This window comes from Vanellus vanellus (assembly GCF_965231255.1).
Source record: "Vanellus vanellus genome assembly, chromosome: 4".
Taxonomy (NCBI): domain Eukaryota; kingdom Metazoa; phylum Chordata; class Aves; order Charadriiformes; family Charadriidae; genus Vanellus; species Vanellus vanellus.
The window spans coordinates 29,072,161-29,098,778 of record NC_138909.1 but is presented as its reverse complement, the minus strand read 5'-3'; the positions used below and the strand labels follow the sequence as shown (position 1 = coordinate 29,098,778).

The 26,618-nt window shown below is 40.2% G+C and overlaps 1 protein-coding gene and 1 long non-coding RNA gene across 5 annotated transcripts in view; one reads left to right on the top strand and one right to left on the bottom strand.

The window, feature by feature from the left end:
- Positions 1 to 13,267: 13,267 nt before the first annotated feature.
- Positions 13,268 to 26,618, top strand: part of CISD2 (CDGSH iron sulfur domain 2) — a 201,259-nt gene continuing 187,908 nt past the window's right edge. For 2 of the 4 annotated variants that reach the window (XR_014269188.1, XR_014269189.1), the window contains exons 1-3: positions 13,268 to 13,543; positions 20,350 to 20,561; positions 21,602 to 21,720. Coding sequence is in view for 2 of the 4 variants with exons in the window: in XM_082483037.1 (XP_082339163.1) it covers positions 13,441 to 13,543; positions 20,350 to 20,561; positions 21,602 to 21,691 (405 nt within the window). In the remaining 2 variants the exon portion in view is untranslated. Of the gene's footprint in view, positions 13,544 to 20,349; positions 20,562 to 21,601; positions 21,962 to 22,807; positions 22,834 to 26,618 lie in introns of those variants that run through there. The other 2 variants (XM_082483037.1, XM_082483036.1) reach the window with 2 other exon arrangements.
- On the bottom strand, positions 16,079 to 22,889 carry LOC309671744. Its single transcript, XR_014269190.1, has 3 exons — positions 22,782 to 22,889; positions 19,672 to 19,739; positions 16,079 to 16,639 (listed from the first exon to the last, which is right to left on the bottom strand). It is a non-coding gene; the product is annotated as an uncharacterized lncRNA (long non-coding RNA).

Genomic DNA, 26,618 nt, shown 5'->3' with positions numbered 1-26,618 from the left:
GGCCGCATCTGGAGTATTGTGTACAGTTCTGGGCTCCCCGGTTGAAGAAGGAAAGGGAACTGCTGGAGAGGGTCCAGCAAAGGGCTACAAAGATGATTAGGGGATTGGAGCGTCTTTCTTATGAGGAAAGGCTGAGGGACTTGGGTCATTTTAGTCTAGAGAAAAGACGACTGAGGGGGGATCTTATCAATGCTTGTAAATACTTAAAGGGAGAGTGCCAGGGGGATGGGAACAGCCTTTTTTCAGTGGTGCCCAGTGATAGAACAAGAGGTAACAGACACAAACTTGAGCATAGGAAGTTCCATCTAAACATGAGGAGGGACTTGTTTCCTTTGAGGGTGGCGGAGCACTGGAACAGGCTGCCCAGAGAGGTGGTGGAGTCTCCCACTCTGGAGGTGTTCAAAACCTGCCTGGATGCCATCCTGTGCAACCTGCTGTAGGTGACCCTGCTCTGGCTGGGGGGTTAGACTAGATCTCCAGAGGTACCTTCCAACCCTGACCATTCTGTATTCTGTGAACTACACCAAACCCTGAGTTTCTGGGTACAGGAAAAAAACACCACCAAAGGGATGACACAGTAACACAGCCTGTCAGCACAGGGTCAACTAATAATTTTTTTTTTTTTTTTTTCAAATTTGCAGTGATACCTTCTGCAGCACCTCCAGCTGCTTGGTGCAGCACAGGTCAACAAATCACTCTCGGCTAGGTTTGTTTTTCTCATAAATTGTGTAGGTCTATGCATAATCATGTATGTGGGGAAGGGCTCCTACTCCGCTTCCCTGAAGTAACAAGCAGAGAAAGGTGTCCACATTGCCTTTCTGCTGTAATGAGGGGATGTATCGTATTAATAAACATGCCATTTGATGTCCAGGGATTATGGATACATAATTAGCTAAATCCATTGCACTGAACCGAGTTTGCATTCATTATAGTGCCTTTATTGCACTACTCTTAGTTTTCTTGCTATCTAGGATGCTAATTATCACTTGGCTGGAGAAGGCAGCATATTTAGAAAACCTGGTTGTGTAACAAAGTTTTCAGTATGAAGCTTGAAAATAGCTGGCAGTGAATTAGGGGACAAACGCTCTTTTTGTGTTGTGTTTTTTTTTTTTTTTAATTTTACAAATAGCACCGTAGGTAAGTAGTACTGTTTATTAAAAACAGGACTGCCATAGTTTTTTAGCATTTGCATTGTGCACAGGCTGGAGAGAAAACAATGCCTTTTACTTGTAACGTCCAGTTATCTCTCTGTGATCAACTAAACCATTCCGAGCAACTTCCTTGTGTAGTCTTCATTTCCTGCTTAATTTTTTAATGGTACTGAACAGCATATGCAGGAAGTGCAGTCCCAAACTATTTCATTAATGTTCTTATCATCTTAATCGAGAATATTGCTGAAAAGCACCTTGCTGTTCCTTGCCTGCTTTGGCTTACGAATGCTGTCAAACTGCTCCAAATCACCAGGGTGTCTGTCTGTCTGTCACAGACATCTTCCTCTGCCTTGTAAATTGCTTACAAACTTCCTGAACTTTTTCATTATTGTTTGTCATCTCAGGACATTTAGGTACTTAACAGTATTCCAGTTCTACATTTTTAATTGTTATTTGAGATTACTGACCTCTAACATCACTCTATATTAAGAGTTTTGATCTGGCTTGCAATTCACATTTTACTGTATAATGAAAGGAATGAAGAACAGCACAAACATACTGTTGACAGTGTGTAATTTTCCCTGCTAATTTAAGACAAGAGGAATTGTTAATCTGGTAAATCAAGTTTTGTTTGTGTGCCTTTCAATGGTTACGTGTTAAAATCAATCTCTCTATTAGCATTTGACCCCAAATAGAATTTAAAAGTATTGGATAGCTCTTGTTTACAGCCATTGCTCAGAAACAGGTTTGCATATTTTGTTTTAGTATACCTGTTTAGACAAACACTTTGTTACACTCACTGGTCTTTTTTTTTTTTTTTAAAAACAAATATGTACACTTGAGAAAAAGAATAAAAAAACAATGACTCGTGTAGGAATGAAAAATGGGACACATACTCAGTTCTGTAGCCATTTCTCCAAGCCGCAGCACACAGTCCTGCTTGGAGAACATTATACTTCTCACCCTCATCTGTTTTTCCTCAAATGGTGAGGTAAACATCATGTATTTTCCCCTCAGCGGTTGGAAATAAACAAACTCAAATAATTTTTTTTTACTTCAGTAGGAATACTCAGACAAGTAAGGCCTTGTAACCTTAGAATATCGATGTGCTGTACACAAAGAGTTTCTCCCCTTTACCGTATGCAGCAGGTGCACTATAATGGTATTTGCACAGATGCCTCATATAGTAATATAAAATGCAAGAGGCACAGGTGATGGTTACTGAATATGGGCGTTGCAATTTATTGCAGAACTACCCAGTCTATTTGGGTTTGCTTCATTTTAATTTGATTTTGAAGCTAATCCTCAGAAGTGGCTGAAGAGAGGCATTACCATGTCTAATGCTCATATGGTAGTAGAGTAGGGTTAGATTTTCAGAAGTTTATTATGCAAAATAGCTCAGTAGATGTGACACGGTAACAAACAGTTTGCACAAAACAACTGAGAACAGACCAGTTCACTTGAACTCTGTCTTTGAATTCTGTTTGCTAGTTCAAGTGCAGCGTTAGAGAGTCCTGTGCAACCAAATGGTGAACAACCTCCGAAGGCTGAACTTGCCAGTCCGTTTCAGCTGCTTTGTGATGGCCCAGCAGAGCAAGCACGAATGGAGATCGCCTCGATATATTCTTACAGCACTTCCCCTCAGCATAGAGAGGGCACTTGAGGGAAAAGCAGCCCAGCCTTAGTTTAAAGGTTACTGTGGCTTGCTTACGCATCAGTGTCAGTTTTTCGCTTCTGCTCGTGTAAGACCAACCATTTTTACATTTTGAGCATGCGCCTCTACCTGTCTTCAAAACAGGTGGAGCAACCGAGCACCCTAGACACCAAGCAGCATTCCATACAGGACGATTCAGATATCTGAGAGGAAAGGGGGAAACAAGATGCAAAATGTTTCCAAAAAGATCTTCCTTTTTAGGAAAGAAGAGAAATTGTTTCAAGAAAAGCAAGACATCCTTCTTATTAGTCCATCCGGTAGACTGTTATTAGTTCCTGTTTGTAGGAGACAAAACACAGCAGCTTCTGCAGCTGGAAAACAGCTAAGCGCTAAGAAGATGAACAACAACAGCAGCTTCTCCCTGTTTGTGTGTATTACCAGGCCTTAATTTTCTCTTCAGCGTCCTGTCCAACTTGTTTTTCCTTTAATTATCATAAATCAAGCCTGCAGTCAAATCCCTCTTTAATCTGAGCAAAATTCACCTTATTGGGGACCCTTCTGATTCAGTGGAGACCACAAAGAATAAGATCACAGAAGAAAGCTGAAAAAATAAGATTGTTCCATTGCCTTTTTTTAACACAACAAATAAAAAGGCTGAATTTGCCAACCCAAGTGCCATTACATGACAGTGAAAGAAAAACAGGTTTGGGGGATGTCACTGGGTTCAACCTGATCCGTGTTTTAAATACCAAAAGACCGGCAGCCCTTCCTGTGTAGCTGGGTGCTTCTCCCTATCAAGAAGGATGGCAAGGTCATAGTTATAGCCTTTTTACTGGGTGCTCAGCTCCTGGGCTGCTACATCTGGGACCATTACTTCTCCTTCTGTTTGGAAGAAGAGGTTGCAAAACCCTTTCACATCTGGAGTCCAGCCCAAGGTCAATGTGTTAGGCAGCAGTTAGCTTTCTAAGGAATATTAGATAAAAGGTAACTTTTTGTCTTGTATTCCAGCTTGGCAATTCTTCATCTCCCATTATTTCTTTGACAGCTTCTCTGACATTCTCACTGAAACAATTTCCAAGCTATTCCATGTGTTTCCTTTGTACAGTACTGCTTTTTTTGTCTCACTGCTAGGTTATGGGGCAAAACACTGAGTCCCTACATTAATCCATTTTAAGTTGTTGCTGCTCTGTGTAGGGAGTTGTAAGCTCTTATGTTTAAGTCCACATGCAAGCCCCAGTGAAAAGTCTGAGTGGTTTGTTGAATAATGGCATGCTAAGGTTTCATGGCTTGCATATGGTCATGTGGGATTCACAAGAATATAAAATACTTCAGTAACTTACACTGAGATCAACAGGCCAAATTTCTCCACAAAATCTTCTGGTCTTCGTGATTTTATTTAGCACTTGATGGTTTAGCGCATTTTTCGCCTCATAGTCACAACATAGTTTTCTTCCGGTTGAAGATTTTTCTCTTTGGTTGAAATTCTTACAGAAAATAAGAACTATTTTATAGGAAGAAAGTTTTGATGACATAAAATTCAATCCGTTATTTTCACAGACCTAAACAACAAAGTCTCTGAAAATTTTACAGGATATTTATTAGTATTCATGAAGAATATTAATTTTTTCCCAGCAAAACTACCATTCGATCTAAATAAAAAAGATACTCCTTTCAAGTCAGGAGCAGTTTGTGTCAACAAGAATGCTCATTTTCTGTGCTAATTCAGCCCTATGGATATTGAAGCATGAAATTCAGATGACCACGTGCACAGTGTAATTATGATGCCAATTTTGAAAACCAAAAAGTTTTGTTGTCATGCAGTTACTAACTACCTTTGTTTTCTTCTTTTGTATGAATTCTTTATATTCCTGAATAAAAATAGATAATATATATATACATGGCAAAATAGCATCTTAAAAGAGGGGTGCAAAGTGCTGAGCAATTAGTCGCAGTTGCTACAATAAGGTAACACCTGAATTTCTTCCTCTCTGGAGGAAATCAGAGTTTTATCAATTTCAGTAGGCCAGGGTACATCAGTTGGGGATCTCTTCAAAAAGGTGTTTAATGGTGACCTACTTTACCCCATCCATTTGGAGGTGGTTACTTTTCCTTGTTATACCTGTTTTTTGACCCCTCAGGCTGCCTTCAGACTGCATGCTAAGTCTGTAGGAGTTACACTGTTACCGAAAATGACCAAGCTCTTATGGCAGTTTTCAGCAGTACTTAATTTGGCCTATTGTGTTTACTAAAGGAGACATCAAAGGACTCTCTGAAGCGCTTTCAAGATATGTCTGTTTTTATTACTTTGACATAATTGATTACTAGTCAGATTTGGACCATCCTAATTCAGTTGCTCCTCCAATGCTTGTTCCAGGCTGCAAGTGCACTAAGCAAACCTCAACCTTTGACGAGTGTTTGGGTTTAACAAATGATTTGACCGGCGTACCTAATACACTATAAAAGTTGCGGATGCAGATAAAATGTTAAGGTTTAAAGTTAATTATTCAAACAGGCTAGCTACCATATTTCACAGGTACCCTAGTACAGGCAAGGCTGTTCAGACTTCACAACATGCTGCGTTTGTTGATTTAAAGTGTAGGCTTCTATTCACCTGGCTTGCTACATGCTAAGTACAATTTTCATTGTTTGATTAGAGTTGCAGGGAATTCGTGAGCCTGAGCTAATCAGGACACTGATGGTGTACTTTATACTGAAATATAAACCACCTTTTATCTTAGGAGGTTTCCCCACAGAGATCAGCTAGTGTTTCCAGAAGATCTGGGGCAGGGACCCTCTCTGAGGAGCCCTAGTACCTTTGACTTCCCAAATGGTCTGCAGCAACTACCTTTCTTGGCTATTCCCCCTTCTTCTGAGGCAGTCCTCCTGGTGAATTGTTCACATATTTGTAGTTAAATAAACACTACGCTTCAGCAGAGGTAGCAGGTTGACTTTCTGCCACTCTTCATCAGAGGTTTCTTCCCTTTGTAGAACATTCTCTCTGCCCTCTCCCCCAATTCTGTTTCATACAAAATAATGCTTTGTTTCCCTGGGGATATTATTATGTAGTCTTGTATACTGCAGGGTTTAACTTTTTTGATGCTGTATTGACTTAATTTAAAATAATGATTTAAGTAAATAAGAAAGTCCACAGAACTACTTCAGGTTGTTTTGTTTTGTTTTGTTTGTCTTTGAACTGACAGGAGTATATGCCGTGTAGTTAGAAAATGGATTTAACTAGCCAACTATCACGTGGTACTAGGAGTCATTTCACTTTTCTTTTTGTCCTTTCTAGTAACCTCGTCTTTAAAGATCTGGCTTATCTTTTCAGTTTTTGTTATGTCCCAGTTAACCATAAGATATCCAAGGGCTTGCTTAGACCTCAAATATCCAAGTAATTACAGCCAAATATATCTCATAGAAGGAAGGAATATTATTCTTGTTTGCTGTCATACTGTAATTCAGGAAATATACTGAAATTAGCCAGTTATTACACTGTTCATCATTATGGTTAGGGGGAGGGATCAGGGCAGTATTTCAGAGAGGGTGGGTTGTGACACACACGGTAGTCATAAAACGTGGTCAGGCGTTGGCAAGTTGTTGAAAATTTTGCAAATTATGAAGGAAAGGCAACCTAGCTTCTGCACTCCTGGTGACTTTTATTCTTCAAGGTCAAGCATGCTTTTCAGCCTTTCAAGAAATATTACATAGATTTGTCACTTTTACAAGCAATAGATGTTAACTTGTTTTTATAAAGACAATGAGGGTTGCATTTTTTTTTGCTTTGGATAATGGGACATCATCTTAAAAAAAAAACACTGAAAAATACTGGCTTAAGGAGTTGGTAGTGGGATCCAAGATAGTAATTCTGTCATAGTGATTTAAATTCAAGTTAACATGGAAAAAGATAATTTCTTAGTCCTTCCTGACTATTTGGTAGCCTATGTTAAAGGATTTTATGATCGCTGTTTAGCTCTCATATTAGAAAAACAAACACTGCTGCAGTTAGGCATGTAGGACTCAGGTACTTGGAAACTAAATGATACGCTTACCATTACATCATTCAGGATATTTGACAGTATCAAATCATATTGGACAGGCAATTTGAGGGACATCCATTTCTACCATATCTGTTTTCTGAATAATTATAACATTTCTGTCCCTGAAGCTGTCAAAATAACTCATATAAATTGTAAAAAAAAAAAAAAAAAAAAAAGAAATTTAATTCCTCTTGGAGAAGCAGTTTAAAACATTCTCAAGAGCATCTTAATAAATTAACTATAGATACCTATGACAAGGCTAATTTTCAATAACAGACTTTCTGCTCGGAAAAAAAAAGGGACACTACGATCTCTTCCTAGTTTCCAAAAGCACTCTCCTAGCATGTTCTTCATGATGAATCTCTCTTAATTACCATGTATTTATTTTTCATTTAATTTTTACCTTTCACAGTCATTAGGCTTACATTCCTGTAAAGAAAGTTTTGAAAACTTTGAGGTGACATGTTCATATTCTACTTTTTGTGTTGATTACTTCCTCTGCTGATTCAAAGGGGAAAAAGGAACTGATTTTTTGAAAAATGTATTTACTGACCTTACAGCTCCCTGTACTGGGGTCAAATACAGAATTTATATAAAATTCCAGCATTATCTTGAAAAGTAAGTGAGGAAGTAACTTACAAATCTCCTAGAGAATAGCCAACTACTAGATCCGGAAGTGCGGTGTGCTATAGCTGACCTGCAGTCCAGAGGACAGGGAGTGCCTGGAAAAAATAGAAAAGTAAAAGCATTACTAAGATAGGCATAAAAGAGGCCATATTAATCTTATTTACCTGCTGTAGTACTATTCCACGTCATCGCCTTGGAACCAAGATAGCCTCTTTTCCCCTGCTTTCATCTCTATCCCTTATACATATATTTGTTGTCTGAAATTGAAAAGGCATGGTGTTTTGAGTTGGGTTTGTTTTTTTTTTTTTTTTCTCCTCATTATTCTTGTGAGATGACAGAGAAGGAGTATGGGTTACTGTGAATGCCAGACCTGGCTAACCTTGAAAAGGGGAGACAGGCTCAGAAATCTCCACAGCGCTGTTGTTACACAGTAGCCTGAGAAGGAATGATAAACTGTTGTTTTACTGCAGTGTCAGTGGGCATCGTGACACAGGAAGAACTTAAGAGCTGCGTGCAGTCGTATTGCAGAGATCATGTACTCTCTCCTTGGCAGGGGAAGCTGGTAGTTTTTCTGTGCTATAATTAGCCACTGCCAACGAATGCACATTGCATCACAGGAATTGGTCTTGTGGCATTCTCACCTTTGCCTTCCAAAATGAAGGAAATATTTTTCAGTGACAGCTATTACGCCAAGGGATTAAAGTACTGAGGAAACAAATATACCCTTAGTTGCCTGGTCAAGGATATACAGTCATCACTGATAGCAGAGATCAATGCAGTTTAAAAGGGAATTGTGAGCGGTCCCCTGCTGAGAATATGTTGACATATATATAGCTCCTTTTCCCTGGAATTCCCATCATAAGAGAGCGGCTTGCAGTGTTTTGATAGTGGTTTTACTTCGCATCTGTTCATTTAGCAATGTGTACTTCCCAGATTATGTCGGCTTTATCCTCTGTAGGTCCTCTAGTGTAGGGGAGGATATATCTGTTTTCCATCACTGCAGCTTCCTCCCAAGGGACAATTTGGGGATTTTGCAGCCTGGTTTATTGCAACAAACCAGGCAGAACCTGCCACAAATCAGTATTGTATCTGGTCTTTTACAAACATGTTAGTGAATCCTAAGGATATTTGTTCTGGTTTGAGTAAAACTGTTGTGAATTAGCAACTCCCTGGAAGCCAATAAAGTTCCAAATCCGTGAAAGTCTGTATGTGACCAGCGATCAGATCAGTCTGGATCCTCATCAGCAGTACATACCGGATCAGATACGCAATGTGGATGGAAAGACTTGGATGATTCATGTAATGCATCAAAATTTAAAACTCATTGCAATATTATATTTACTGTGTACTTTCTTGTGCATCATTAGTGTTACTTGATGGATGTTACTTACACTAGTTTCGTGTGGTACAACTTGTTACTTTTTATGCTTTAAATAAAGGCAGTTGAAATCAGTAAGTGTAACTGAGTGGATAATCATAGTTTCACCTTGCGCTATTTCTGCAAATATTATAGTAGCTGTAGAAACCACCACTGTGGACCAGTGCTAACCTTTGCATAAAAAGACAATTCCAGCTTGAAAAAAATATACAATGTAAGTAGAAAGCAACTGAACTTTATTTATCTGGGGATATCTAGGAAGTTAGCACTGAATACACCTATCCTTTCTTGAGTTGGGGTTTTCTTCAACTTTGTTTCGTACTCAACTCACAGGTAAAATTTCCCACTCCCCAGCAGTAGTAGTCAGAAGAAGAAATTAAAATGTTAAACCTGTGGCTGAGAGATCAAAGCATGACATTTCTCCTGGCTAAATAAAAACACTGTCTACTGCTCTGTTTTCTCATGTACAAAGTTGCTGTGTTGGAACTTGGTCCAATTCTTAGAATCTTACCATTTTTCTTTACACTCCTGTTTTCCTTCTTTTCACAAATTAAGTCACTACAATCTTCATCAATAAATAGCATTCTAAGCCGCAGAGAATTTTAAAATTCAACAATAATACATGCTATTAGTGGGACACTGCAGTTACTTAGGCAATTACAATAGCTCCTGCTTTCAAAACATAATAGTTCCATTGTCAAATTCTTGGACATTAGTTAGATTATAAAAGTAATATCATGCTAATTTAGTAGTAATTTTATAATATGAAAATTATGCTATGACAAAATTACCCTATTAATTCTATTATAAATGTGATTTGTCTCCTTAACTCATTTCTCTCTTGAACACTTTCCCACCACAAAATAGTAGATATTTTTAATAAACACCAGCAGAAGCCACTTAAGGTGCCAGGTCTCGGAGTCAAAGGAAAGCATGACAATCTCAGGTTTCTTCTAAAGGCAATTAAGCCTCTGAACGTAAAAATAAGAAATGAAAACCTAACCTGCATGCAATGCAATTGCAACTTGCTTGCAATGTTCATAAGCATAAAATAGAGGAAAGTAACCTTATATAAGTGGTCTTACAGTTTACATTTTTAAGCCAGTCTCCTTATTTTTTTGAGATTCAATTATTTAATAGTTGGGTGCTGACAGTGCTGCATAACTAACTGATGGAAACATCGCATGAAATGAATCACAGTTCCTACAGCCCTTCTGGGCCGTAATGATTTTGCTTGCTTTTGGGGAAGTGGGAGAGAGAGATCTTTGCATAAAGCAGGCACAGCAGCTCATCAAACCCCATTGTGAAATGATTCGAATACAAAGGGAGAGATCTAGCTTCCTCCTAGACAGAGGCTTGTGTTTGCTGATCACAGAAGCCAGCCCTTTGGTGACAGGATAGTTTTAAGCTGACAATAGTACTTTTGCCTGCTACAGAAATTGTTCCAGGTGCTCAGTATAGAAAACGGCAATGCCAATTCCAAGAAAATGGTTTTAACAACACAAGACATCCTGTTGATAGAAAAGCTCATTACCATGAAAGAGTGCTGAGCAAATTACTGCGCTACTTAGGCTTGTTTTAGAGATGGAAGGACTGTGTGTCTGCTACCTCAGAACCTTTCATCTTCTATCCCTACTGGTGTTTACTTGTTAAAATAAAATAAATAAATGAACATTTATAAATGTTCTTTTCCTTTGCAAATCTTAGTGTTCTAGAGGGACTGGTAAGTATTATCTCATTTTACAGCTGAATTAAAGGCATGGGGAAATCAAGCAATTTTTGAAGGGTAACAAGAGGAGGACCACAACTGGCTTCTTTTCACCTATGCTCAGCCTCTTAGACCAGGACCAACCAGCTTGTGGATGCTGAAGGCAACTCTTATTTCTACTGTGAGCCAGACCAATGCAGCTATGCTGTAGTGACATTATGGTTGGCAGAATAAATTCTGCCAAAGATGATATGCACCTGCACCACAAACTGTTCTACCATTCTCATCAAGGCACACATAGTAGTAAGTTAATTGGGCTGGTTCTCTTTTGGGTTGTGTTTTGGGAATTCCATATAAAAGCCCTGAGCTAGGACTATGTAGATTTCTTCATGCAGGCTCTATGCTCCATCTTATCCGTAGTTCTTCCTAGATGAAAAATCCCAGTGACAGAGGGTAATTACTGAAATATGATTATTGCTTTCAGCAGTATCGGTGACCTAGGTTCTGTTCAAGTACCTATGCTTGGGCTTTTTGTGCTGTTATTTTTATTACAGCAACTCCTCTTCTTTTCTGCAGGACTGATCAAGCTTACATTTTTTTCCCTTAAGTCAAACAGGAAGTCTGCACCCAAGTTGGAGAGTGAATACGCATCTCCTGAGCTCCAGTTCAAACTGGATTCCTGAAGACCACCTTTTGCCTCCCCTTCAGTTAAAAATCTCATTCAGGCTTCATTTTCTTTATAGTTTTTCCATAATCTATGACTTCAGCCTTTCATATACCAAAACTGTTCACGACTCACGTCAACTGATACCTATGCAGACAGGCAAGGCACAGTGAGAATGGTTCCTCTCTGCAACATGTGCAGATTGTCTAGCAGTGTGCTGAGTGGAGCACTGATCAAAGGCAGCACAGCGGGGCTCAGGAGCTTCAGTGAAATGTCAGCTGTGCTCCCAGTATCACAGCTAGCATCCAGAGAAGGCTGGCAGAGCCTGGAAGAAGGAAGCGAGAAGGAGGGAAGAACATAGGCTCTCAACTTCAATGTGAAGTTGTTTGATTCAGAACTGGAGGATTCACCTTATGTATCTTCAGTCTTATGTATTCTTCCCTCAGAAAGTTTCACAAACAAGCTTACATCATGACATTTGATGTGTAATCTTTACAGAATAATCAAGCATTTTGCTCTTTCATTATCTTGGCTAATAGCAGGCATTTGCCTACATAAGAAGGAATCATCTTAGGACAACAGACATAGTCATTACAAGGATAAACTTAGGTAAGGTAGGGAACTCAGATACTCTGAGATCACAGGAATATCCTCACTAGCTAAAGATGATAATTCATCAGGAAATGTTAATGTAGGGTCACAGATAGGAAAGTAACATTCAGGCCAGAAGCACAAACAGGCTGGATTTGTCTTAAACTTAGCTTCCAGTATTTGCTTTTTTTGCCTTAGTTCTTTATGGTGATTTTAACTTTTGGTTAAGATTGCCCTGAATTGATCACTGAAGTAAACTAGTGAATTGAAAGAGATCTAGCACTGGGCTTGTATATCCTAGTCAATTCAAGCCAAACAGGACTACCAAGTAGATTCAGCCAAAGACAGACCAGTGGGTTCATCTGACTCAGGAAATACCTATAATTACTCCTTCATTGCTTTGCTCAACCCTATTAACTTACCCCAAAACTTAATTACCAATTCTGGGCCAGCAGGAAAAGTGCAGTGTTGATATGGGCAGATATGCTGTGGTTTCCGTACACTAAAGGAAGAGAGAGAACTGTGCTCCATTCAAGATCACGTAAGGAAGGAGATACGTCTTCTGGAAGAATTGCGCTACTTTAGCTTTCCTGAAGATGCTCGTGCTCGTGCTCTGTGCTAGCATCTGATATAGCAAAGCATCTTGAACCAAATGGTGGTGGACTCATGACGAAGGGACTAATGCTAGAGTTTTCAAGTCTGGCTGGATTGTCTAAATTGACCCAGAATGACTGCGTACTTCCCATTTTTTTCACCTGGCTATACAGGAGCAATTTTCCATGCCAAAATGACTAGTCTCCTTGACATAAAATGAAATAAAATTAAATAAGGGATAGAGCTTGTTCTGTGCAAACTGTTGCTCAACATAAGGTGGATGGGCCTCTCCCTGTAATATTAAACCTCTCAGCACTCAGGTTATCCCCCCTCAGAAGAGCTACGATACCATATGAAAAACATCATTCACACGAAGAAAAAAAATTCCAGCCTTTTACTTCAATATTTTTAAACTGTCGACATGAAAACGCAACGGGGTGATGACAGGTAATATACAGCCTATAAATCATAAGCCACACATTATTAAAGTCGTGCTCCCTCACCTTCAAGCGAGGCGTGCCCAGCCTCAGTCAGGCCCAATCCACCAACCGGACATCACAGACCCACAGGCCGGGCACTGCCTCCCCCCCGCGCCCGCCGCCCCACCTCAGGAGAGCAGCTGACTCGGGAGGCGCCGACCTGCGCACCCCACCCCGCTCCGCCCCGCCCCGCCCCGCCCCGCTCCGCTCCGCCCCGGCCCGGCCCGGCCCGGCCCCGCTGCTGACCGGGCTCCGCTGGCCTCACCGCTCCCTCCGGGCTGTAACGGCCGGCGCCGCCCGCGCGCCGCCTGGCGGCGGTAGCGCCCCCTCCCCCTTTACCCACCGCCCCCCGCCTCACCGGAAGTGCGGCCCGAGCGGACAGGAAGCGGCTGTCCTGCCGAACGCGCGCGCAAGCAGGGCCGGCGTCGCCGGCGCTCCGCCCTGTCCCGCGGCGCGAGCACCCTGTGGAAGCGCGCGGGTGGCAGCGGCGCGGGTAGCGGGTGGCAGCGGAGCGCTCCACCCCCTCATCCACCCCCCTTCACCTCACGACCGCCGCCATGGTGCTGGAGAGCCTGGCCCGCATCGTCAAAGTCCAGCTGCCCGCGTACCTCAAGCGCCTGCCGCTGCCCGAGAGCGTCGGCGGCTTCATCCGCCTCACAGGTAGGTGGGGGGAGCGAGGGAGGGGGAGGCCGGAGGTGGCCCGGGTCCCTTCCCGCCCCGCCGGTGGCGTTGAGGGGAGCGGCGAGGCCGGGGTCGGGCCGGTTCTGCCGGGAGGCTGTCCGCCCGCCCGCCCGGGCTCCGCGGCACGTCCCCCGGGCCTGCCCCGCGTCGGGTTGCGGCTTCCACTCCTCGCTGCGGGGCATCGCTCCCTTTCTCCCGGCGAAACCCTGCTAAACAAGTTACCTATTCCAGGCGGGGGGAAACCCCAAACGTTAAATCGGCCGTTAAACGGTTTCAGCAGGAAAGTTATCCGACAGGACGCTTAAGATGCCTTGTGAAGTTAATGGTAACAGTCAGAGTAAAATGTGACGATGGAGTAAAACGTACTGGGCTCCTCGGCCCCAGCTCGTTTGCAGTGTACTTAAAATTCCTCTTTGTGCAAGTACCGGCAAGTCAGAGGCCGTGCTCATAAGGAATGGGATTTTAGCTGAAGGCCTAAAACACTGCATCTTCATTTGCTTAAAAGGTTAAAGAGAGCGTCTGTACTCATAAAAACCCACAAAACTTGTTTCTGGGAGCCTACTACATACACAAAGTCAGGTTTTTTTAATTTAATATTTTTTTAATTTTATTTTCTGGGTGGGGATGTGAAAATACCTATTCATTAATCGTAGCACTATCACAGAGTGAACAAGAAAGACAACTAAATACTTTAAAATTATTTGAATGTTCAGTGCATTTCAGTGCTTTGCAAACAGGAACTATCTGAGCACAGGCTCATCTATGATGATACAGGCAGAACCTCAAGTAGTGTTAAATGACAAGATTAGTTCGGCGCAGTAATAAATAAGAGGAATGCTCTAACGGAAACTCTCTGGAAATAGAAGTCGTCTTCAAAGTGCAGAATCAACCTTATATGCTTATCTTGCAGCACTAAGCTGTATGACTTTAATAGTGCTGGAAAATGATTTAATTTAGAACAGGCACAATTTATTTAAAACCAGGTTTGAGTACTTTTTTCCCCAGCGTGTTTATGCTGCTTGTAAACCTAAAGTCCCACTATTTTTCCCATGATAAGGAAACCCATTTTAAATGATCCATTCCTCTTTCTCCGCAACTACTCTGTCATCTGAAAATGCTGTTAATTATATTTCCCTGCTCACTGCAGGGGGGGTTGGACTACATGAGCTTTAAAGGTCCCTGCCAACCAGTACTCTATGATTCGGTATTTATTGAATAGAGAAATTCAGCTGCTACAAAGTCGGGAGGAAGGGGATACAATAAGTTACAGAATAGTGCAGCTTCTCATATTCCTAGCATTTGGCAGTTTCCTATTTAAGTCATTGCCCTTTTAACCACAAGCTGCACTTCAAATTTCTTAAGCTTAGTAATGCTTGAGTTTAATCTCTTCTTGCTTCACTTGTCCAAACATATATTTCTGTAACAGGATTATTTGTGCAGTTTCTGTATTTGTTCACACTACGTAGTAGTAATATAATTTATTCTGAAAACTTCTGGTCAGAACTTTTTTTTTATTAGAGTGACCAATGGGGGAGAACTGGTTTGCTGTCATGTTATTTACCCTGTTGACTGGTACTTTGTTGAATTTGGAGGGAGGGCGAGAAGCAAACAACTGAAACCTTAAGTAGAGACCAACCAGTGAAATGTCAGTCCCCAAAATATTAAACAAATGTAAAAGAAGGAAGAGAGTCAGAAATTGCTTTGAGACCCAGTAGGATTTAATGAGTGTACCTGAAAAATTGCACTGTGTCTAGTTCTTTGTGATTTCTTTGACTGGTCTTGTGCTAAGTACTCTAAAAAGGGGCAACAGAGCTATAGTTAAAAATTCATACCTATAGAGACAACATTTTGACGCTTTTTTCCTTTTTTTCAACAGTCAGCTAGGCTAGACTAATATCTGCTGTCATATCTTCCTCTTAAGGTGGATATGAATGAAAATGGAGAAAAAATTAGCAAACCTGTTCAAGGGACTTCAAGTTATGGCAATAGGGTAAATACAACACGGTGAGGCTTTTCAGAAGGAAATCATAGGATGCCACATCCTAGGCACCTAAATGAAAAAATGATCCTCTCTTAGTGCTTAAAAGGTATTGAAAGTCATTGAAACCTCATTGCTCGTTGAAGAGTCTTGTCTTTATCTGCACTCAGAGCTGCTGTCGGTCTAAAGTTTCATCTGAGAAAACCAGATTGCTTCAGCAAGTGCTACCTCTTCTATATTGTTGTTGTGGTCTTAGTCTGTCCTGTCGTAAAGTCATACGCCTCTAAGAGCAGGGGATTCCCAATTCTGGGAGTTATTTTGCAGCAGCAACTTACAGGATCATATCTATTGAATTCCCTTTACTGAAAGACTATTAGACAGTAGAGAAGATGAGGTTCATGTTCTCTTTTATGTTTACTACAAATTACAGAGGAGCATATTCTTTGGCAAATGACATATCAAACACATCAAGCATTTTTCTTTGCTTCTTTTTGGGAGGTGAGAAAAAATATTTATCTTTAAACACAAAGTACAGTAGTATTTCTCCTTCGGTACCATCTGCTGAACTTAGGGACCAGCATTATAAACACTCACTAGCATAGATTATGTCCACAAAGGCAGACCAGAACTAAATCTGGAACAGTGCAGTCCTTTGCTTGTTAGGTCTTTTACTGCTTTTGTAAACCTTCATTAGCTTCAGGCAGATGCAACTTAAGTTCCTGTGATGCATTTTGTAGAAACAACAGACCAAAAGTATAGGGAGGATCCTTTTGTATAGGATATTGTATAGTGTGCTGATTTAAAGTCTTGAGACACCTGTTGCCTGTCATGACCTCACCAAATCCCAATGGCAGACTGCTTGCTTGGAGAGAGGAAGACTGTTAACATACAGTGCAGAACTCCTGAAGGTAAAAGCGGTAAGGGAGGAAGGAAAGAATGTTTGACCTTGGGTTTGAAAGTGGAGGTCTAAATTGTCACGCTGCTGCTGCTCAGAAGCCTCTTTCAGTTTCTTGTCATAGCTCCTTTACTCTTCCCTTCTCAAGTTCGCTGAAATGAACAGTGTTGTCTCGTTCTAGCATTGCTGTTTATTCTGGTACCTGTCATTAAAACAGCAAAGGCTTTCATCTTAAAATAGCATGTGGTCAGAATTTCAAGGTTTATTTAAGAATCTAGGTGCTAGTCTTCTTGCCATAAACTTGACAGTCTTGTGTGGGCTGTCTTACACTTGGCCTATGTGTTAAGAGGGACTTTAATGTAACACGCTGCCAGACCAGAAGAGGACAGTTTTGTGGATCATCTTTTACAGTACTGAGGGAAAGAAGGGTGATACCATGATAACAGAGTCTTCAGAATCCATTTAAACAATGAATTTGTCATTTGCAGAATAGCTTGCTAACCTACCCATAGCTTTGGCTTTTAATTTATTTAAAGTGTGCTATGTCACTAAAAGGACTGTCACCTCTCTACCTTCATACCTGCTGAATAAGCTCATAGACATATTAAAGTGGTGTGGGGAGTCCTTTGTGTTTAGTTTGTGTAGCAATGAGAACACCCTTAAGAGACCCAAGCAAACAACAGAAAACAGGATAGAACTGCTTATTCGTTCTGAAGAGAATGTAATTGAATAAGTAATTTGAATTTGTAGGAAGAATTTCATTAGTTAAGACAATATACAATTACAGTTCCAATCTTCATTTTGACTGGTAGCTAATATTTGTTAAAATTTTGGCTTGCCATTGAGCTGTTACTGTAAGAAGCTGCTTTTGTGTCTGCATAGGCTTGTTTCCACAGAAGTTAGCTAAAACATAAATCAAAGTGAAAGATATCAAAGGAGTAGTTGGTGAAAGACAAGCAGGGACCACTTGCTTTGATTTGACTCCCAGTGGCTGGCCAGTTCCTCTCTGTTCACAGTGTATGTGTTTCTTATTTTTTTGAACTTGTTAGTGTTGGACTAAAAGTTAAGACAACCTCTTCTCAAAAATGTAACTGGGGCGTAAGGTCCCTTGCCTCAGTTTCTTGGAGTTCTCTGGGCATTCCTGTTTCAGTGATGTTCCTGATACTTTCCAGGACTTTGGGATTGGTCTCTGTCTAATGCAAGTCAAGTTTGAAGACTAACCTCTTTGATACTCTGCTGTCCATTTCTGGCTCCAAAGACTGCATCTTCCCATGCAGCAGAACTGCTAAAGAATCTCTAGAATCAATATAATTGCCAAATTCTGAGTTATCGGCTGTGAAAATAAACAGTCTTGTGAATTGCCTTACATGTGCTTCAGAAAGGTATGAATAGCTTCAAGAACATAGAGCAGCTTACAGTTGTAGGAAGATATCATTGCAGTTCGGATAAAGCTTTTCTCCTGTCCCCGCCTACCCAGTCCAAAGATCTGTGACTTTTTTACTTCGTGGCAATAACTTGTCATCATGCCCTAGAAGCATGGTCGTGTTGATTTTCCAATTTAAAAGTATGAGCTTCTGGCAGTCTTTTGGCAATAACAAGTTAGTTTATGATTAGTGTACACATTGATGTAATTGGGGGCTTTCAAATAAATCATTGGCTAGTGAGGACAAAACTCAGCAGTTAGCATGATACAAATATTAAATAATATTAAATAATAACCATAAATAATATCCTTGTACTTCCTACTCACATTTGTCTCAAATTTTCTTTCTCAGAGATTACAGCTATTATGTTCCTGTTTCATTTGGATGAACCTAACTGGTCATGAGTCTCCCATAGGCATGACTACTGTTGCAATTTTTTTTTTTTTTTTTTTTTTTTTTCTTATCAGGGAGTTTCAAGCTGTACGGAGATGCTACTTGCTATTTAGTTGCTGGTCTCTTTATGTATTCATCACACAGTTGATAGGTGCCCTTCTGGTTATGGTGCACCTGTTGGAATGTCTGTTCTGTCTTGGAGTTCTGACTAGCTTTGTGGACATGCACTTCTTTACCAGCAGTCAAGTTAGATACTCAATTTGGAATTTTTTTCAGTGACCAAATATTTGTCTTGTCTTCTAAAGTACGTTTCAAGTCAGTCCTTCACATAAGGTGAGAAAGTGCATTTGGATTCCTATTAACGGGGTGTTCTGGAACAGTAAGGATAGAAAAGACAAACAGGTGCTGCTGTTCAGGAAACTCAGTATTTTGTGTTATTGAAAACCTTTAAGTATCTCAATGTTAATTATTATTATTTACAGCTTACAGCTTGTTGGGGGAACTGAGAAAAGAGCAACAGAGATTAGCGTATTGCAGTGACTCTTAGCAAATTTTTTCAATTATTGTGTGTAGGGACTGCTGCGAGTGCAGGTGTGGAAAGACTACTGAAAGTTCTTGCAGTGTTTGGCATTTATACAGTTGTGGTTCATTCCCAGAGAAATGCAGTAAGTGTGGCTTTCACTTCAAAGGCTATCGAAAGCTTGAAGAACATAAAACTAGTCCCACAAAATATTTTCATTACATGGTATACTTTCAGAAAATTCAAATTAAGAAAAGCCAGTGTTCTAACTGGAGAAGTATTAGCATGAACATGTGCTCTGTTATTACAAATAAAATCAAGCTGTAGAGAATAATATAATTTGAGAGCTACAACCTACCTAGCATCCTTAGCCTGCTCTATTGCATTTCCTTTCTGATACATCTTGATCTCAAAAAACAAACTGTAGAACAAAATTTTGCTATGTTTTGATCCTAAATCATTTAAAAGAGGGACTTGATTAGTGTCTTATCTTACAAAGTACTTGTGCAGCTATTTGTGCTCCAGCTCATTATACTTCTTTGTTTCTCACTTTCAAATATTTTTAAACTCTCTTCCATTTCTGTATGAGTGTTTAGATTCAGTGTATTCTCCAGAAACTTGGAAAAATGTGCTCTCCTTTATTGCCCCATGGTACTTAAATTACACTAGAGTACTGTCACATGTTCTGCTGGAAAAGGGGGTCCCACCTTCACTATATATAGATCTTATGCCAGGTGTTGATGAATTTATTAAAAGGTCCAGTAAGTCTTTCTCTCCCCAGTACGTCTAAAAACTTTATAAGGCAGCTAAGTCTGGACAGGATACTTGAATCTCTTACCTGTACCTGAAACAAGTTCCTCAGCTTGGTAGAAAGCAATTTTCTGTGGCTTGACTTACCTAATCTGAGGACTCTTTCTGTCTCTGTGTATTGTAGAAACTGGTTGCAGATCCTTCAGCAAACAGCTCTGAAAAATAAAACCAAACAATTAGTGAAAGTTTTGTTAGTACTTATCTAGTAATCTGTGTAATTTCTACCAGAAGTTTCTAAAAATCCTAGGAACAAATAAAATGAGGAAAACTTCAAGAAGCAAAAAATCTGAAATAAACAATTAAAAATTGAATTATAAAACATACTGAATTGTTCTTCATCTACCTAATGTTGAGGTACCGGCATTGAATATACTTACCGTGTGTCATCAGGCCCAGTTTGATAGTACGCAGTGCTGGTTTACCTTGGGTGAGCAGAACCCCTGCAATTTTAGGGTTTCTTATTTCAGTATGCCTTTTATATGATTTGGATTTATTCTCTTTCATTGAGTCATCTTCTAGAGTGTTAAAATTAAACTTCATATGAAATTCTAGGAGTCAAATTTTTCTTCAGCTACAGTAAAATCCAGGTTTTAATCTGGGTCTTCTTTCTTCTTAAGACTTACCCACACAGTCTTGTTTGCCCTCAGAGGCTTGCTGACTGAGCAACCCCATTCCCTACCATAAGCCTAAGGTGTTTGAGAGTAGCTGATGCTGCACCATACTGAAGTGGTGCCAAGAACCAATCTAAATTTCACCTGTCTTTAGTTTCAGAATGGCTGCGGTTATTGCCTTTCCTGGGCGTGCTGGCCTTGCTTGGTTACCTCGCTGTTCGTCCATTCCTCCCCAAGAAGAAACAGCAAAAGGATAGCTTGATTAACCTCAAGATCCAGAAGGAAAATCCAAAAGTAGTGAATGAAATAAACATTGAAGATCTGTGCCTCACTAAAGCTTACTGCAGGTGTTGGCGTTCTAAGACGGTAAGATAATTTGTGCTACTGTAGGATTAGAGATTGAAACTTGCATATTTTTATCTGTGCTTTGGTGGTGAATTGCTGCATGTTGACCTATTGCATTTCTATGGAGGTGGAACATGTTCCTGGTTCTTGAGAACGGCACAGTTCTTATTTTTCTCTGCTGTAAATCTATCTACATGCAGAAAGAAACTGTATAAACTTGTAAGAAACACAGTACGGTTTTCCTAGAAACAGAGTTACTGCCTGCGAGTAGATTAAAACCAAGCAAGCCTTGTTTGATATTTGGAAGTACACTGCAACTAATTAGAAGATAACTATTCTATTTTGCAAAAACAGTGCTTAGAAAGTTGTTCATATTAGAATGAAAGTAAGGCTGGACCTGTGTTGGCGAGGGAGACCATATCCCATCGGGTCCAGAGCAGCCAGCAGATGACTGGTTTGGATAGTCTGTATCCCTCAAATCAACTAGATGTACATGAGTATTTTTCATCTACCCTCACTTTCTTTTGAGTGCTCTGACTGCAGTCTGGCTTTTCCTCTTTGGACTAAGCGCTTTCCTGTTTTAACAGAAAAAATCTGCCCTGGACCTAAGAAACCCTCTCAACTGTTCTCCCTTCAGGCTAATCACTTCAGCAAAGTATTTCAGTTTTCCTTAAAACTGTACTTTCTGGTTGCAAATGATTAAGTCTATTAAGAGCACTTTTACTAGTTCCACAATAAACCTTAAACCGTTTGTGGCTGCGATGGCTGCTTTGCTTGCTGTTCTTTCACAGAAAAGACTTTGTCCCTAACTGTGTCTAAGAACATCTATTTTAGGACCTCATAAACTTAGTTACATGTTAGCAGTGTGTTTGTTTTTTTTTTTTTTTCCTTAGTAACATGTCCCTGTCTGATAGGAGACAGGGTGTTTGATGTTGAAATGGGACATAGTAGGAGGAACTAGCAACATTAGCAAAGTGTTCTTGGCATAGGAAGAAGTATAAAAATCACCATGCAATTGTTGTACAGAGTTATACTAATTCTTCATGTGTGTTTTCTTCCAGTTCCCTGTCTGTGATGGCTCCCACAACAAGCACAATGAATTAACAGGAGATAATGTAGGTCCACTAATACTCAAGAAGAAAGAAGTATAGCAGATGCTTAATCCACTAGGTCATGACTGGTAAAAAGTCTTTTTATACTGTTGTAGTCGCAAGGGACAGCATTTTATTATGTGATTGGTATGATTTAGTCTAATGATTGCTGTAGATTTCTTTTTGGAATAAACTGCATTTAGACAGTGCTAAATCTGTCACTGTTTTGATACTTTATTCTGAGAAGAATTATGTCTGCTTTGTAAAACTGTAAAGTAACTATCCTTGTATATAAGTCGTTTATTTCAACAATAAAATGACTTCCTACAATTAAGCCTTTTTAGCATGAACATGCAATTATAAAACTGTCACTATTTCCAAGTGACAGAAGTGCACCTTTCTGTTGATTTTTGTTCTGATGAGAAACCATGTTTTATTCTGCTTTTCAGGAATAAGTGCATTTAAGTAGGGGGAAGAAAAATGCTAAATTTGTCCTTTGTGAATACGCCAAAGTGTACCACTGAGGGCAGGTGGGATAGCGATGTTAAGTTATGCTAGGTGAATGTCTGACCTGTGCAGTGCTTAAGTGGGCTGTTTGTTAGTGTTGTGCAAAGCAGCCTGGCTCAGACAAACCCCACACAGCTGGAAAGTCTCATACAGCACCCTAGGTGGAGTGCTGCAGTTCCAGACCATATAAACTCAACTACTGAGCAGATCAGCCACTAACATCCCTTTATTTCGGGCCCCTGTGTTGATCGCTCTTGAGCTCTTGTAAGGAAACACAACTTTGTTTCTTGCAAGCTCACTTGCACTGTAGCTGCTACTTTTTGTAGGAGGAGCTTTAATGGAAGGAATTGGTTAAATTCCAGAACCAAGCTGACAGAACCAAGAAAGCAGAGCTGAGCTGTGTTCTTGGCTTGTTACATATTCAGAATGATTATTTGGGCAAGTCAGAACTTTGCTGTGGTATGACTTAATTTAAGATGCAGGTAAATAACTGCTACTTATCTAATTGTTAGACTGCTAATTAATTTTTCTGAAGTGCTTTATTCTCCACTGAAAGACTGTATCCATCAGTTTAAAAACAAAAATTTGATCCATGCTACAATTTTAGACAATTGTACTAAGGCAGATTTCGATTGTTCCTTACCAGCATTTCATTTGACCCATTGTTAGGCATGTGGGAAGCCCCAGAGCGGTGTGCCATTGCCAAAGCTGATTGCCGCAGTACTGAAACAGAAAGCAAGTCAGAAAGCAGTTCTCACGTAATGGCTCTCGCAGCAGCAGTAGAACTAAGGTAGATCATTCCTTTTGCATTTGTAACAGGTGTAGTTCTAGGTACCTAAACCTCTTGCCTTGCAGCAGAAGATGGCAGATTAGGATGTGATTGTATGGTAAATGCCTGCTTTTACAAGGCGTGTAATAGAACCATGATACAATCTCTAAATGCTTCGCAGTGGTCTTACCTTAATGTGTGAGCAAACCATAAACATATCGGTGTATAACATTTATAACAGAGGAAAATCCATAACATTACTAAGTGTCTTATACTGAGTCTTCACTTACAGATATGGTATATGGAACACCTTGTCTTGGGTTTGGTGAAGACATTACTATGTGAAATGTAAAAGCCTGTCTTTAGACCTTTTTTTCCCCAGGCTTTAAAATCCACAGCTTATTGTAGCAGGCTGTGTTTGTATGCACTTCCAGCTTTTATGAGGATACTTTTGCATTCAAGTAGTTTGATTTCCTCTGAAGTCTGAGAAGTAAACTACATGCATCAATCCTGTTCTCACTGCCATTGCTCTACTCAGACAAACCCTTGAGTGAGTAATAGGGCAAATAGAGTAATGGTTAGAGTAAGTAATACAGCAAAATTGGTTTGGTTTCTCCCCCAAAGCTCCTCTAAAAGGAGAATGACAGCGTAAGGTTGTCATGGTTTCAGCTGGGATAGAGTTGGCTTTCTTACTAGCAGCTGATACGGTGCTGTGTTTTGGATTTGGGATGAAAATAGTGTTGGTAAAACACCGATGATTTTGGTTGTTGCTAGGCAGTCAAGACCTCTTTTGCTCCTCACACTGCCCTGCCAGAGGGATGGGAATGCACAAAAAAGTTGGGAGGAGACACAGCTGGGACAGATGACCCCAGTTCACCAAAGGGATATTCCGTGCCATGTGATGTCATGCAGAGCATATAAAGCTGGGGGAAGAAGGAAGGGGGGGAGAGGGGCATTGGGAGTGATGGCATTTGTCTTCCCAAGTAACTGTTATGTGTAGTGGAGCCCTGCTTTCCTGGAGATGGCTAACACCTGCCTGCAGATGGGAAGCACTGGATGACAAAGGTTTAACCTCTTGACTCTAGCATGGCTTGATTATGTAATTACATTTTTCTCCCTGCTTGCTGTTAGATGAGATTGCTGCTGAACTATCTACAAATGTAGTTATGGAACAAACAGGTGTGGTTTTGTGTTTGATTTTGCTTATGTCTATAGGGGAGCGGAAGACATTTGTAGTATGGCCTGCACTAGCAGCACCCAGTCACACCTCCTTTGTAGAAAGGACATTTTAGTAATTTCCACAAGATAATAATAAAATGAAGATCATAAGCAAGATAAATAACCATTTCCTTGCATTGCAAAATTTGTCAAGGTAATACTGTCTCTCATGGCCACAGAATTTTCTGTAGAAAATATCAACAAATTTACTAATTGGTTCAAATTACCTACCTAAAGTCTATGGGGATAGATAGCTAAGAACTGAAGAGCACTGTATCTCACCAGCAATTGAGAGAGCTGCACCAATTACCTGCTAGGATGTGCTTGGCCATGTCTTGCCACTGGATGACTTTTCTAACTTAATTTGGAAGCTCCACACAAAGGGGTAAACTTGCCCCTAATGCTCATAAAGACCAGGACGACGGCAGTAGACCAGGTCTTCACAGTTTTGATGCAAAATCAGGGGAAGCTGAGCTTGGCATGTGATGACAGGACTTTTTACGCTACAAGAACAGTAATGTTTACCTTTCTTTTGATTATGAATTTGAACAATAGTTATAGACTACAAGTAAACTTGTAAAACAAATATATTTAGAGAAAGCTGTCTGGCTTGTGGCAACTACTAGACAAAGTAAATGTAATTGAAGTGCAGCTGGCATGAAATTTGATCTCTTGCACTCCGTTTATTTAAAAAGCAAAATGCAAAACCTGTATCATGCATTGTTTTGTAGCTGTATTACACCATAAGTGTTTCACAGTTAATTTTAGACTTCACTTTAAACTCCCCAAAAGAGAGAGAAAGCAGTGATTATAATTACATTATCACTGCATCACCTGTGCTACTGCCTGCTTCCAGATGGCCGGTTTCTGCCTTTTTCCATATGCTGCCTGCAGTAGCTCTGCCTGCTCCTCGCCACCAGGAACACACTGTGCCATCAGAGCCTTGTGCTGCAGAGGTTCTTGTGAACCTTCAGGAACTGCACACACACATACTGTGCTCAGTTCTCTCCCACATTATGCCTGTGATTATATCTACACGACAGCGGGACTCCTCTGGTTTACTGCACATTGTGCTCTAATTTTATTTCCTGCAAATAGGAGACTGGCATGCCATAAAGATTTTATTGGCTTGAATTCATGCATTATTCATGAATGATTTCATGGCATTTTGTTGAAAGGGAGGTGGTCTTAAATGTCATGGCTTCACCCACACAAACTCTGATAAAAAGACCCAATATAACATTTCTTTTCATGACAAGATGCGAGTGTTTTGTTCATTTCTGAAAGGCAAGGAGAGGAGCATTATAAAGCATTAATGCTTTTCATTTCAGATCTGCAGGTCTATGTAATAGCTTCAACCTGGTTCTTTTTGAAGATTTAATAAAAGCTGGGGGGAAGGGGTCCTGTGAGAAACATCCACATATGGTGGCAAGGCAAGGAAAATTGATTCAATTTCACTTAGATTAGCAAACAAGATTATGCTTTTCTTTGGTATAGCGATTGAAGTACTCAGAATGGTGGGAGTGATCTAACAAATAAATTGGGAGTGCACTGAGGTTAAGGGAACATGGGAAATCAAATTTCTGAGATGCTGTTATGATGGTGAGCAAGTATTAGAGGCTATCGTGAACAAGGGCTTTTTGTCAGAGGTTTGCTTGCGTACTTAAGGTTGTGTTCAAATTTAAAGGGCTATAATCCTTACACGTCCTCTTATTGAACAGACTCCAAGTTTGGCATAGGGATCCTTCCCTGCAGGAGGATTCTACTTTTTATAAAACTTTATAAGGCTTCTACTCCTGTAAGTTTTACTGAAGTAGAATTATAGACAGTCACCGATGAACTGAATACCATATTCCCTCATCATATCAGTTAAGTTTATAGACATTACAATTTCCAAACACAATAAGCTCCTATTAAAACTACCCCAATTTAAGTAAAAGACTGCCTCCATTAGCTGTACAAAGGAGGCAGAACAGGCAGAGAAGTCAATGGCTGACACAAGCACCCCCCTAACCATCCATCAGTGCAGTTTGAAAGCATCTTCCTTTCTGGTCAGGGGCCGAACATGAACTGAACTAAAGATTGGACATTTCCCAAGGTAGTGGAGAGAACAGCAGTGTGTGTAGTAAGAAAAATGTCAATATGTACTTGACAACAGTTAGGGGAAAACTTACCAAATAATTTCCTGGTATTTTTATCCCTGTGCTGGAATTACAGGCTATGAACCTTAATTATTTCTCAGGAAGCTTGCTTTCTGGCTTGGAGAGGAAGGCATACACAAAGGCACCCATACTGAGCTGTAGTTAATCTGTATACAGAGGCATACATGGACACTCTGCAAATAATACAGTTTCAGGTAGTTTTCTTTTGAAAGTATTTTTGTATATTTTTGTGTTGCATATTAAAAGTGTAAAAGCTAAAATGGAATTTATTATTTCTTACTAATGCCAAAAATATCTAGGCACATCAAATATATTCTGTAGAGTATCTTGT